The sequence below is a fragment of the Miniopterus schreibersii genome, assembly GCF_964146895.1.
Source record: "Miniopterus schreibersii genome assembly, chromosome: 10".
Lineage (NCBI taxonomy): Eukaryota > Metazoa > Chordata > Mammalia > Chiroptera > Miniopteridae > Miniopterus > Miniopterus schreibersii.
The window spans coordinates 68433008-68446546 of NC_138110.1; the positions used below are offsets into that span (position 1 = coordinate 68433008).

A 13539-nucleotide genomic window follows, 5' to 3' on the forward strand; every position below is an offset into this window, starting at 1 on the left:
TTTGTTAGATTCCACACACAAGTGAAATGATAAGGTATTTGTCTTTCTCTGACTTATTTCACTTAGCATAAGGTATTGGCTTATTTAATAATGTATTTCTAAAACCATTTCCCTTAACTATATCCTCGTATGCAATAAGCAGATTATGTATATTAAACCAATCTCAGTTAGACTGAGAATTAGACTCAGTCCATGTAGTAGTTACTTTTCATTTTCCATCTTTGCTTTTGTTTGCTGGGCATTTTTAACCTCAGTGTTTTCAAATTCAGATAGTACACTTCAAAGTGTTTTTGTCAACTTTATTAAGGAAAGGAAATGACTCTTTTGCACAGTTTATAGAAAGCTTATTTTAGAGAAGGCCATCAGCATTGCCTCAACCAAGCACAGTGTCAGCATGAATGATTGACTCATAAATTCAGTTCTTCAAGACGCTGGGCTGTGTTTTATGAAGCGCCTCTTCCCCACTAACCATTTGTGTTCATGGCCCTTTGGATTTAAAATAACTGAAATAAATCTATCGACTGCAAGAAAGATTTAAGCCTCTTACTGCTTTAGCAAATCCTATTTGGACTATAAATTTCAGTATGAAAAGTAAATTCTCATAGCGTTGTCCCGGGCCCCTTTATGTGGCCTCGTGAAAATTCACAGCATACGTGTGAGTAAACTTGGGACTGGGCGTATTGAGCATCCTCGGGGCAGGCACCTGTTTTAGCCCCTCAGGGAGGGAAGAAGGAAATGTTGCTTTTTATTTGCTCTGCGGGGTGTTTGCTGTAGCTGAGGTTTGCCACACACACCACGGCTGGCTGCGTGGTAACTGGAACCGCTCACGTCCACGTGCCGTGTCCTGAGGGCTGGCCTGGCCGAGGCTGGAGGCTGGGGGCTGGAGGCTGGAGGCTGGCCTCTGGCTTCTGCCAGCGACAGTCAGAGGTGGAGGCCCCGGGATCCCAAGCGCTCCTCTCTTTGCTTTGTGACCCTGTCGATTCTTTCCCTCCAAGGAGAACATGTTCCCTGATTTGTGACCCACCGTCTTCTTTTGCAGAATGATGAAATTGAGCCTGCGGCATTTACTTACGAAAAGTTCTATGAACTGACACAAAAGATTTGTCCTCGGACAGATATAGAGGATCTTTTCAAAAAAATGTAAGTTCCATTTAGGAGAAAGTGTCCTGTCAGTGCTGTCCTTGTTCGTGTAGATTTTTACAAGTTTAATTGTCATAATAGTTTATTATAGTATGTTGATAGTACCTAGGAATATCTAGTCAGGGTTACATTTTCACCCCTAAGTTTATCTGTGTAAAAGTTCACTGATTTTTTGAAAAGATTTTACGTAAGTTGGTGGCAGCACCTGGAACTTTTTCCCCCTTTGCATTGGCTTTACTAACTACCTACAATTTTAACCTGCTCCTTTAGGTATTAACCCGTTACGTGAACTAACTAGATTCAATTTGGAATGTTGTTATGTTGTTGAAAAGTTCATTCATTCCAGTTATCTCAGATGGATGACTTACATGTTGTTTTTTAAATAATGTCTTTGGATAATGCTAAAGAAGAATGATCTGTGAGCTAGTGGGAGTGTTTTCTTTCCATTGTTGTTGGGTGGTTGTTTTTTTCTTACGGTCCCTGTCCATTTTAATAAGAATGCACCACTACTTCAGGGTTAGACAATAAGTTTAGAATTATCATCAACAAATGTCAACATGTAAATCGTACCTGCTGTAGCATCAAATACAAAAACTTACTTTTTCTAATAAATTTCTTTTCAGCAATGGAGACAAAACTGATTATTTAACGGTAGACCAATTAGTGAGCTTTCTAAATGAAGTAAGCTTTTTCATACATTAACTCCATATGGTCTGTGTGCAGTGCTTGCCCCCTCCAGCCCCCTCGTTGCATGCCCGTGTCATACGCCCTCATTCGCTTCGCTTTGACCTGCTGATCTTTCCATGGTGGCTTTACCAGGTGCAAAAATCAGCCGCTGCCCTCGTGTGTCCGCCCACTCCCCTCACGTTGGCTTTGCACACTGCTTTTTTGTTGGTTTCTTGCTGTGATGTGTAGCTCTGGTTCTGTGTGTGCGTGCAAATTTTTTATGATATATTTATTTAATTAAATGTGTCTGTGTTTTTTGCAAGATGATATTTAAGGTACTTATGGTTTTTTGTTTTTCCTATTGATCTCATTAAATAGAAAGAGAATGGGTTGAACTTACCACACTATATAGTTGGATTCTCCGTTGCTAACTTTTTCTCATATCTTTGCATGGACTGGAAAGCTTTATTTTTGTCTTTTAATGGATTGCATGTAAGAAAAATGCGTAGATTCAAATAGAATATTTTGACTAGAGGCACAATTATATTTCCTGGGTGAAAATATAGTACATATTAGGTCAACTGGATTGCAAGTTAAATTTTTACTTTTTATTTTTATAACATTCTCAGAGCTAAGTTTAGAACATGATTCACTTAACAACCAAAACTGGTTGACAGCATCTGCTTGGGCAGAATAAAAAAATATATTTTAGGACAAGTAAAGGTTGCAGCTTTTATTCTAACTCAAATTAACTTCTTTTTTTCTTTACACGGACCAATAAAAGTAGGTCCTATTCAGAGAAACCCACTGAAGCTCTTGTTAAATCCAAAAAAAGAAAATTCACTCTCCCCCGAACGCTTTAATAAGAAGAGTTTCAGTGAGAAATGGACAGTATATTTTTGTTTCAAAACAATTTATGTTAACCATTACACCATATAAAGAGAAAACGTTAGAAAAGACAATATCATGCCAGCCGTGAGGTATTGCCTCAGAGAAGACAACAGGCAGACTGTGATTCGCCAGTGTGTAGAGAGAAATCACGTCTCTGCAAAAGGGCCTCATTGTCCCTGCCAGGGCTCAGTGACTTCCAATTTATGGGATTGCACGTTAGAAGTTACGGTCACCAGAGCCTGAAAGCACCGATGCGGGAAGGAGAAGGTCCTCCATAGATGAGCAGAGACGCCCACTTCCCAATAAGCCTTTCAATGCAATACGATGTTTATTTCACTCGAAAACAGTTTAGGTTTTTGCACTCCACTGGTTTTTCCCATGTGAATACCATGTTCAGAACCTTTACCCAGATATTATCCACACTCTTATGCCACTGTTGCTCAGAAGTCAAATTGCTTTCCTTTGTTTTCCTTAACCCCTTCTCCCCCCTCTGCTTTAAAGAAAAGAAAATTATTGTTCTATTTCCCTCAGCTTCTTCAGGGCACTTTGAGTGTTCGATCATCTTAAATGTTGGTGAGATGGGCAGGAAGCTTGCCTTCTACTAAAGAGGAAAGACACTTTAGTGAAGAGTAGAAAATCCACCACGTCATCCATTTGGCACTTCCTAACAAAACACGTCTTGTGGGCATGGGGGTAAAGCTAGCACCCAGCCGTATATTACAATTTGCACTTCACTCGGCCACTGAAGGGACAGTTCTGAAGTCTGAGGATAGGTGCTTCATCCGTGGGTCCCTGTATTTCATGCCTTTCCTTTTATGGGTTGTTTTTGTAGGCCTACCCAGTAATCACTCTTGTCATTCTTATAAATCTAAGGACATAACATTTAACCTTTAAAAGATATGATCACCCCTACTTTCTTGCTCTGCCATCCAAATTCTTTCTTAAATACCTGTTATTTGGTAAGCTTTTATCCATCACTATTGCAGTGGCCAGTAGCTCTCATTTGTCGTTTATGTTTCCTTCTGTTTGGCTTCTCATTAACAGTAAGGAAGCACCTTTAATTTGGGGGTGGGACTGATGGAATCAGTGTGATTCTATATTGATTTCTTAAGGTCACAGAGACTACAAGACAGTGTAGGAAAGCGTATAGACTTTATTTTTAATCGGTGTCCACCCTGAATCTCTGCCTTTTCTATCCTAGTGACTCAACTGGAAGAACTAGACAAACATCTGAATGTCTCCTTGAAGAAGCTTTGCCAAACTTAGGGAATGTTCTGCCAGCTCCTTGCACTCTGTCCTTTGAGTCCTACCATTGTCTCTCATCTCTCCAAAATCAAAGCATGCTTTAGGCAGATCGCCTTCGAAACCCATACTGAAAGGAGACAGGGTTCACTCCAGAAGGCAGCAGGCGTCTCTGAGTCCAAAAGCTTAGACCTAAGTATTTTCAAAATACCTTAGCCACAGTCTCAACAAGCCAGAATTCAACGTTTAGTAGAAGCCGGGATCATGAGATAAGACAAAGAAAAATAAATGAGTCCCATGACACAAAAAAACAAGGTTCTACTCTCGCTCTTTGCTGACGATGATTGTATATCCTGAGTATTACAAACTATCAACTGAAAAACTCGTTGAATAAATAAGAGAGTTTAGAAAGGTAACCAGAGACATGGTCAAGAAAGCAAAAATCAATAGACGTGTACACCAGCATTAACCAGTTAGAACAAGGGGGAAAGTTCTGTTTTGTTAGAAAAGCCATCCTGCCTCTCACCACCCTCCAGCTTGTAAATCTCTTTACTCTTTATGAAATTTTCTGTTAGTGTATTAATGTGTATCTCCAGGAAACTGGAAGGAGAGGAGGAGAGACGGTCGACCATTTACTGCCTTGGTTGCCATGTAGGGCTTGTACCACCTTTTGCCTCTCCGTGCCGTTCAACACTTACTAGCTTTTCCCCAATAGCTTTAGACGTGCTCCTCGCCGCCTTCTCAGTACCTCTTTGTTTACTGCTCCCCAAAGTGTGGTCCCTGGATGCAGCATAGGTGTCCTCCGGGAGCTTGTTAGAAATGCAGAATCTTGGGTCCCACCCAGTTGTGCCAGTTGGAATCCGCATTTAACAAGATTCCCAGGGGATTTGCCGGCAGGTGAATTTTGTGAGGCATGTCCTAGTGAGTCACGGGGCCCCCCTTTGAATGCCTGGCGTAAGGGGGGATAATGTGAGGGCAGCAGGTACCTTCTGTCGCTGGCCATGGTGAACTTCGTTATGGAAACCCACCACTCAGAGCTAAAATTTTGCCACAGCTGTTTCTTGTTCCCTTTCAGTAGCCTGAGGGAGACTTTCTTTGCCTATATTATGAAAATATCAAACTAGCATCAAGGAGAGCGGGGGTGGCACTTAGTATGAGCCGCCCAGGGTCAGACACTGTTATCTCAGCCCTGTGGATGTGGCAGCACTAATTAAAATCTCCAGGCTCCTGTTAGTTTCCCTGTTTCTAATGAGAAGCTAGATTGATTTTAGTTTTACCTTCCTCCTTTTTAAAAAATATATCTTTATTGATTTCAGAGAGAGGAGGGGAGAGGGAGAGAGAGAGAGAGAGAAACATCAATGATGAGAGAGTCATTGATCGGCTGCCTCCTGCACGCCCCCCACCGGGGATCGAGCCCGCACCCCGGGCATGGGCCCCGACCGGGAATCCAACTGTGACCTCCTGGATCCTAGGTCGATGGTCAGCCGCTGAGCGACGCCCAGCAGGGCTCGCCTTCAGCCTTTATTTGACTTTTTAGAAGGTGATAGCAACTGAGGGTCTGCAGAATTGAGAGATGCTTGGGGAGCAGGAGGGAAAATCAAAATAAGCAAAAGAAGAAAAAGATCTTACGCCTCCATAAGAAGAAGAAATTGGCTTTAGTTTCTTGTTGCTGGTAACCTTCCCCCTGCATTAAGCGTATTATATCATCATATTAGGCCTAAACCTGATTTTTAAATTTTATTTATTTTTCAGTTGAGGGAATGTGAGGAAGGACCCCAGACACTTTCCATTTATGTACCTTTATTCCCTGATGCTAGGCAAAGAGAGAAGAGGAGTTATTTAGTCTTACGTGTAAGCCTACCCTTGGCAATTATTCTTTTATTTCCTTTGTCTCTCTTTTGAATATTATTTGTGTCAACATCCCTCCCTCCCAGTGCTGCCTGGATTGAAGCCTGTTGGTGCCTCTTCTCAGAACAGTAAGGGAGGAGCCCGTGAACTCCTCATTTACTTGGGCACGTTCTGTGGCCTATTTTTTGGAAGTTGTTTAGAATCTCATTTTACAAAACTCTGGAGATCATGGGGAGAGTCCCTGGATGTGCTGCTTCCCCGAGCCCCACCTGAGAAACCGAGGGCCCGCCCCTCGGCGCTGTAAAGCGTTGGTCTCCCCGCTTATGTCCGGGGGATCTGTTCTGCAGCTTCATTACTCTGAGATCACCTGGAAATGAGCTGCCTTCTCTTTGCTGTTTTTTGTTTTGTGGGCTTTTTTTTTCATTTAAAAATTATAGTTTTGTGACTCTAACGCAAGTCTCAGCATTCGTTTCCTTGCCTTTATATTACCCAGATTGCACCGTGCTTCCTTTTTGAAATGCGAACATTTTAGGGAAAGCCAAAGATTGTTTTCTGGTGCAGCAGATGCAAAAACAACTGCAACTTCCTGTTGTGTCTTCTTAACGCTTATGTGCTGCAAATGTAGACTAGGGGATTATGACGCATCCGTCTTAGGACCTGGTTTTCCTGGCTGTTGCTTCTGCTAGGCAGGATGTTCAAGTGACTATCATGCCGTGGGACGAAATTTAAAGGGGTTTAAATGGGAGAATATCTCAACATTTAGGATTCTTTTATCCTGGTACCACTTAGGTACTTTTTAAAAACAATATTCAAATATGTTAAAAGGTATACCTTTACATGTTAAAGCGGTGCTTCTTAACTTGGAGCCCATCAAAATCAACCGGAAGGCTTGTTAAAAACAAATTCATAGGCTCCCAGCCAGAGGATCAGATTTGGGGGGGACTGTGTTGGGACCCCAGAATTAGCATTTCTAACAAGCTCCCAGGTGAGAGTGGTGCCATTGCTGCCACTCACAGATCACACTATTGGTAATGCTGTTAGAGTGCACACATATGTGCATGTAAACAGCACATAAGAATGTCTGGATTCCCTCTCCTCCTTTCCCTAACGCTCATCTCTTCTCTCCCCTGTAACTGAATCCCTTCTTCCTCTCACTTTTTAATTCATATGGATTGGCCCCATCATCTCCATGAATCCAGAATATCTACCAATGACCATATCTTTAAATCAAAAGACTTCATTTTAGCATGGAAGGGAAACCCAGTGGCCAGCCATGCGCGTAACTGCAGTGGGCCTATAGAAAGGGCCCTTCGTCCGGCACCCCTCTTCATCCCTGAGGTTATTTGCAGAGGCAGACGGGAGAAGGAATGTGCCTGGAAAGAGTCTTTTCTTCGTTTGTTGGTTTGGTTTTGAAACGAACCAACAGAGGGGTGGTGCCTGTCATCTCCTGGAAGAGCGAGTTCTCGAGTTGCACGAGGGCACCCGTTTCCTGAACCGGGTGTCGCAGGCTTCCCCTGCCTGGCCCTCAGTCCCCCTCGCGGTTCCCCGCACACCCAAAGCTCTCGTTCTTGCTGGTCTCAAGGCCTGTTAATAATGCAAGAGTTTCCGCTCTCGCACACGCATGGATGTGAGCTGTTGTAAGCCGTAATTTCTTCGATGGAAGCAGAAGCATGCCTCATTGGGATAAACTGACAAAAAAGATATCGATTCCTTCTGAGTGAACGCTCAACCCGGTGGGGAGGTGGGAGGACCGGACCAGGCTGGGCCACAGTGTTTTAGGAAATCACATCAAACTTTCTGTTGGCCAAAGGCATTTATTCCGTGTAACCCCCTTTCCAAATTATCACTTCAAAATAAACGGGGAAGGAAAATCCATATGAACTTTTAACAGCTGTTTCTTACATACATTTTCAATGGTGTTTTCCCAAAGTCTGTGCATATATTTGGGTAAAGAGTTGTTGTCAAAGTCCTACCTATTGACCAGGTTTCGCTCACATCTGCTTACCTGCCATGTTCCATTGAAGTCTGTTTTATTTATTTATTTGGTGGGTGACCAGGATAGCAGCGTTCGGTCCTCTAATCCACAGTGGACAGTAAGGACATTTAATGGACCCACTGCTGCCTTCAGGTATAGACAGACAGACAGACAGACACACACACACACACACACACACACACACACATAGGCCTGCAGCTGAGTCAGTTAGTGATTTGACCTTGTTTCATCCTTGCTCTGAAGTTAGAATCACAGGCGGCAGGAACAGCACTGCTCCTGGTGCCTCATGTACCACCCCGGGCATCTAAGTGCTGACTGGGAAAGCATGAATGACGTCACCACGCTCCTAAGTGCCTTAGTCATTCATGTCCTCTCTGCCCAGAGAATGTCCTCAGGGCAAACGGAGTTACATTTCTGAACTACTGATATTTAAATACAGATTTTTGTATTGTTTATAGCCTGCAAATATCCTTGTGGTGATTCATTTTCATCATTATTAAAATTGGTTCATTTTGATAAATATTTACTCAAGAAAACGAAGTTTTCAGAGTGCCCAAGAAATCTTTTATTGATGTGGAAAGATAGAATAGAAATGAAATGATGTTTGCCTATCTTAGGGGATTTTATTACTGTTTTTGTTTTGACACTTAAAGTAGTATATTATCTATTTGAACTATTTTGTTTTTTTCAATTTTTGCTTTCATTTTTTCTTTAAAAAAAGTTTTGACCTCACTTTTCATAGACATTTATGCCAAATGTCTTACCTGTGGGATGGGAACAAGAAGACAGTGCAGCTGGCATGTGCACCATGTCACGTGTCCTTCCAGTTTTGAAGGAAAAGCAAAGTAGATTCTGTCTTCTCCCGCTCCAGCTCAGTGAGGGGAACCAACCAAGTACTTCCAAATTTGGAGTTTTTTGAAGTATATTTTAGGGAGAAAGGAAGGCAATGAAATCCTATCTTTGTAACTATAAATATGATATTATAAATATATCTTGTTTTAGATATTACATGCTTGAGTAGTGTGTAACACCATAAAGGCGAGAAATGTCAACCTAAATGGAGTTATTTTCTCATCATAGCATCAACGAGACCCTCGACTCAATGAAATTTTATTCCCATTTTATGATGCTAAAAGGGCAATGCAGATCATTGAGATGTATGAGCCTGATGAAGACTTGAAGACAAAAGGTAATAAACATGAAAAAAAGTTTTTTCCTTTATGAAAAAAATGCAAGAATATATGCAACTTCTAAAGTCCTTGGAATTTTAGTTAAAAGTATCTTTAAGTGCCTTGGAACTCCCTAGAGCCAAAGATTGGTAACTGGATGATTTTTTTCCCCTCTGAGTTGGTAAAAATTTTACCTTATATCAAAATTTCTCCATGCTGCCTGAATTAAAAAGTTATATTATTGTATATTAAAAACACATTGCAGTGGTATTCCCCCAGGTTCTTTCTTGTATTGTTTAATGCTTGTATTGCATAATACTCAACATGTAAAAATGCCAAATACAATCTCTGTTTGCAATCTTTGAAAAGAATTCCATTTCCTACAAAAACCTACATGTTCTTTTTTGCCCTTTGGTTTTGCCAAGCCTAGTACATGAAACACTTTATCTGACAAGCCTTCTCACCCTTCATTTGACCTCTAGCATGGAAAGTAAATGCAATTAATATGAAGTTAAACACTCAGGAATAAATTTAGCAAATTGGTGGCGATTTTGAACCTTTGCCCCCTCCAATAAAACTTCAGAAACGATGTGTTGGCCACAGACCTGTTCCTTTCCCAGCCTAGAAATTGGTACCATTATCCACCCAGCTCTTCAAGCCAAAACCCTTGGAATCATCCTCAGCTTGTTTTGTTCTTTCCTATCACCTCTAATTTATCAGCAGAATCTGTAAGATCTGTATGCAAAATAAATTCCAGATAAATCATTCCTTGTTATCTCCACCTTTACCAGACTTTCTGAGCCTACATCATCTCTCCCTGGATAATGCCAGTGGACCCCTAATTAGTCTTCTTTCTGCTCAGTGCCCTACAATTAATGCTCCACACAGCAGCCAGAGTAAACCTTTCCAAACCAAATCCAATCATATTATTCCACCCTTCAAAACCCTCCAAAGGCTTCTCAGCACACTTAGGATAAAATCCAAAGTACTAAGGGAAGATTGAAGTCCAACTGACGTATCCTTTGGCTGCCTCTCCAACCTCATTTCCATCAGCTTTTCCCTTTGTCATACACTCCTGCCAAGAGCTTTGTACTTGCTAAACCTTCTGCCTGGGACGGGGTCCCCCCGGGTCGTGTGCATGTGGCTTGCTCCCCAGGCGTAAATGTGACCTCCTCAGAATGGCTTTTGTGGTCACATATCTAACACAGCATCCTGGTCACTCTTGGTCCACTTTCATTCCCTGATTTCTGTTTCCTTCGAGCACTTTCTTGACATTATATTATACTTATATTTACTTGTTAATTTATTTGTTCTCTTGCCCATATTATATGAATTTCATGAAGGAGAGGCTTGTCTGTCTCTTCTGTCACTGCATCTATCCCAGGGCCCTGAAAAGCTCTTGCTCTTAGAATAAACACATGTGCCCAGAAAGCAGAGGCACACATTTTTATTGCAGTGTTTTTAATTATAATTAGAAATGACCTAAATATTCATCAACAGAATAATGGACAATAAGCTATGGCATATTTATATCTGGACGACTATACACGCCACTCTACATACTGTACATTAGTCAGTGAAAAATAAATGAACAAGAGCTGCTTATATTAACTGGACAAGTCCCAAGAAAATATAGATTAAAACTAGCAAGTTGATAACACAGAGTGGGATATCTTTCATATAAATTTTTAAATATTTAAAACTACTGAATGTTTGGATAAATGCATATGTAGTAAAGTTGTGAAACCATTTTGGGAATTAAACACAAAAATTAGGGCAGTGGTTGTCTACATTGGAGTAGAAAGATGGAATTGAATGGAACCGAGGGTGGAGTACACAGGGCTTGGCAAAGGCATCTGTAAGCATGTATTTCTTAATAAAAATGTAGAGCAAATGAGGTCAGATGTTAGCATCTGACAGAGCTGTGGTGTAGGTCCCTGACTATTTATTATGCTCTTATCTGTGCTTTCCTGTAAGCTCAAAATCAGTTTGTAACTTGCAAATGCTTAAATAAAAACAAAAGGCTGAAGCCGTCAGTGGTTGCTAAGACAGGAGAAGATGCAGAAATACCGACTGCCTCTCCCGCAGTTACCATGAGCCCTGTCCCCACGCCAGAAAGGAGTGACTGAGAGGAACAGTAGCTCATGGGGCCGCATTTCAGCAACAACTGCAAGCTCTTCTCACTAGTCCCATACCCAGCTTTTAAGTAAAATGGGAAAACTGAATTTTTTGAATCCAGAGAGGCCACTAACCTTTCCCCAATCTGGTGAGAATAGTGTCTTATCGTTGAGTGCATTCCAGTTTTTAAGAGCTCCTCTTATGCTCTCATTTACCATTCCCGACAGTCCTGGAAGGCAGGCGTTGCCAGTGCTTCCCCCCATTTGACAGGAGAGAAAGCTGAGACCCAGGAGCGTAAGGAGTGAGTGGCAGAGGCAGAGCTAGACCACGGTCCCTTTGACCCCTTGGTCAAGGTCCCCGCAGCTCCTGGCGCTGTGCTTCTGAGCCCCGGGAACTGTGCGCCCTGCCATCGTGGGCATGGACGCAGAATGAATGCATCAGGTTACTTGTAATGTGCAGCTACATCATTTCGTTCAAGTCCTGAATAACGAAGGTTCTTAAGAAAGGGCCTCTGAAGAAGTTTGTCCTCTCCCTGTTTAAGCTGCTCCCGCCTCCGTGAGTAGGACACGGCGTGTACCTAACAAAGCCACGGTCTGCTAAGATGCTCTTCTTTCCCCCAGGCCTGATATCAAGTGATGGATTTTGCAGATATCTGATGTCCGATGAAAACGCTCCCGTCTTCCTAGATCGTCTAGAACTTTACCAAGAAATGGACCACCCCCTGGCCCACTACTTCATCAGCTCTTCCCACAACACCTATCTCACCGGCCGGCAGTTCGGCGGGAAGTCTTCGGTGGAGATGTACAGACAGGTCCTCCTGGCCGGGTGCAGGTCAGAGGCCAGGACGGCTGCTGTCGTTTCCTATATGGTGCCCTTTTACTTTTCTCTAGAACAAGGGACATGGTACTAAAGTGAAATGGACACTGGTCCCTCTCTGAAAGGGATTATGGTGGTCAGTGAACCTCAACAAAGGGAGGACAGTGTCTGTTCCACAAAGGCCTAGAGTCCTCCTGTGGGCCAAAAGGTATTCTCTACTGTAAATTTAAAGTATTTTCTAACAATTACGAAAATATGCATATTTTAGGACGTGAATTGTGCTGTTTCCTATTGGCCACAGGCACTTGCAAATTTAGCTTTAATGTTAAAAGTTCTAAAATTTCATTCTCTGAGAATAAAGATGATTGAAAATTGTTTTCCTTTTACAGAAATTGGCAAATATTTGAGGCTTAAAATATGATAAAAATGCTGAAAGTGAAAAATAAATTGTGATTTTTTTTTCTTGGTTATCAATAACAGATACCTTATTTTCTCTACCTGCTGCTTTTTTCAGTATGGAAATATTTTAAAAGAAATTAGCAGCATCAGTATTTCTATCTCTGAATACTTGAGTATGAACTGCTGAAATGATGAGAACATTTTCTCTGATGGCCAAAGTAATATTGCCCCACCTAATGAAATTAAAAAATTATTCTTTAACATCATCTAAAATGCAGCCCATATTTAAATGTCCCAGTTGTCCCCAAATTGTCTTTATAGTAGCTTAGTCACGACTAGAATTTCATACAGAACCACACCGGTTGTTATCTCTGGAAGTGTCTTTTAGTCTCCGACAGTCCCTTTTTGATGATGCCAAACTGCTAAAGAGAATGTGACTTTAGCCTGCGTACTCCATGAAATAATCATGTCACCTAATTCATTCCGTTTTCTACTTCTGTCAGAAAACAGCTTACTTTGGTTTCTTCTAATTTTTACACACGCTGTTTTATTGGAAGAGTCCAATATTGTAATTTCGCTGTGTTCCTAGATGTGTCGAGCTTGACTGTTGGGATGGAAAAGGTGAAGACCAAGAACCGATAATAACTCATGGAAAAGCAATGTGCACAGATATTCTTTTTAAGGTGGGTTTTAAAATTACATAGCCTCTCCTGTTTCTTGTGGAAATAAGCAGTGTGGGGAAAAAACAAGATTTGTTTTCTCAAGCATTTTACCTCCACGTTCCTTTCTCCCAGTTTTGAGGCGAAACAAGAAAAATGTTTTCTCCACTTAGTGTCCCCACCTTCATGCCACTTTTCCTGCCTTCACATGCTGACAGTGCTATAGCCTGAGGCCTTCCTGGAGGCAGGAGGAGCAGAATAGTGGCCCATTGGGAAGCTTGCTGTGCCCATAGCTCCCCTGCTCCCCCGGGTGAACTCTGAGCCTCTCTAGGCAGATTGTCGAACAAGGGGCTAGCCTGCCCTGTAGGGAAACTGTCTTCAGTTAATAGCACCGTAATTTTGGAGAAGGAAAAGATAGGTGCGAAAAAAAGGATCATTAACCCTTAACTGCACCTGGGTCCGTGTGCAGGGAACGTGCCCTGTAGAGGTGTCAGGGTAAATGGGTTCTTCAGGTCTGAATTGCCAGAGCTGACTTTCGGAAAGGCTCAGAGTAATAGTCTCTGATAGGTTTCAGGTGCCTTAATTTTTTTTGCTC

General features: G+C 41.9%; 1 protein-coding gene across 4 annotated transcripts in view; it reads left to right on the plus strand.

Annotated features, from left to right (window-relative positions):
* Positions 1–13539, plus strand: part of PLCB4 (phospholipase C beta 4) — a 300552-nt gene that overhangs the window by 228779 nt on the left and 58234 nt on the right. For all 4 annotated transcript variants that reach the window (XM_081150345.1, XM_081150343.1, XM_081150344.1 and 1 more), the window contains exons 9-13: positions 1040–1140; positions 1764–1821; positions 8864–8972; positions 11691–11901; positions 12875–12968. In XM_081150345.1, coding sequence (XP_081006471.1) covers positions 1040–1140; positions 1764–1821; positions 8864–8972; positions 11691–11901; positions 12875–12968 — 573 coding nt within the window. The remainder of the gene's footprint in view (positions 1–1039; positions 1141–1763; positions 1822–8863; positions 8973–11690; positions 11902–12874; positions 12969–13539) is intronic.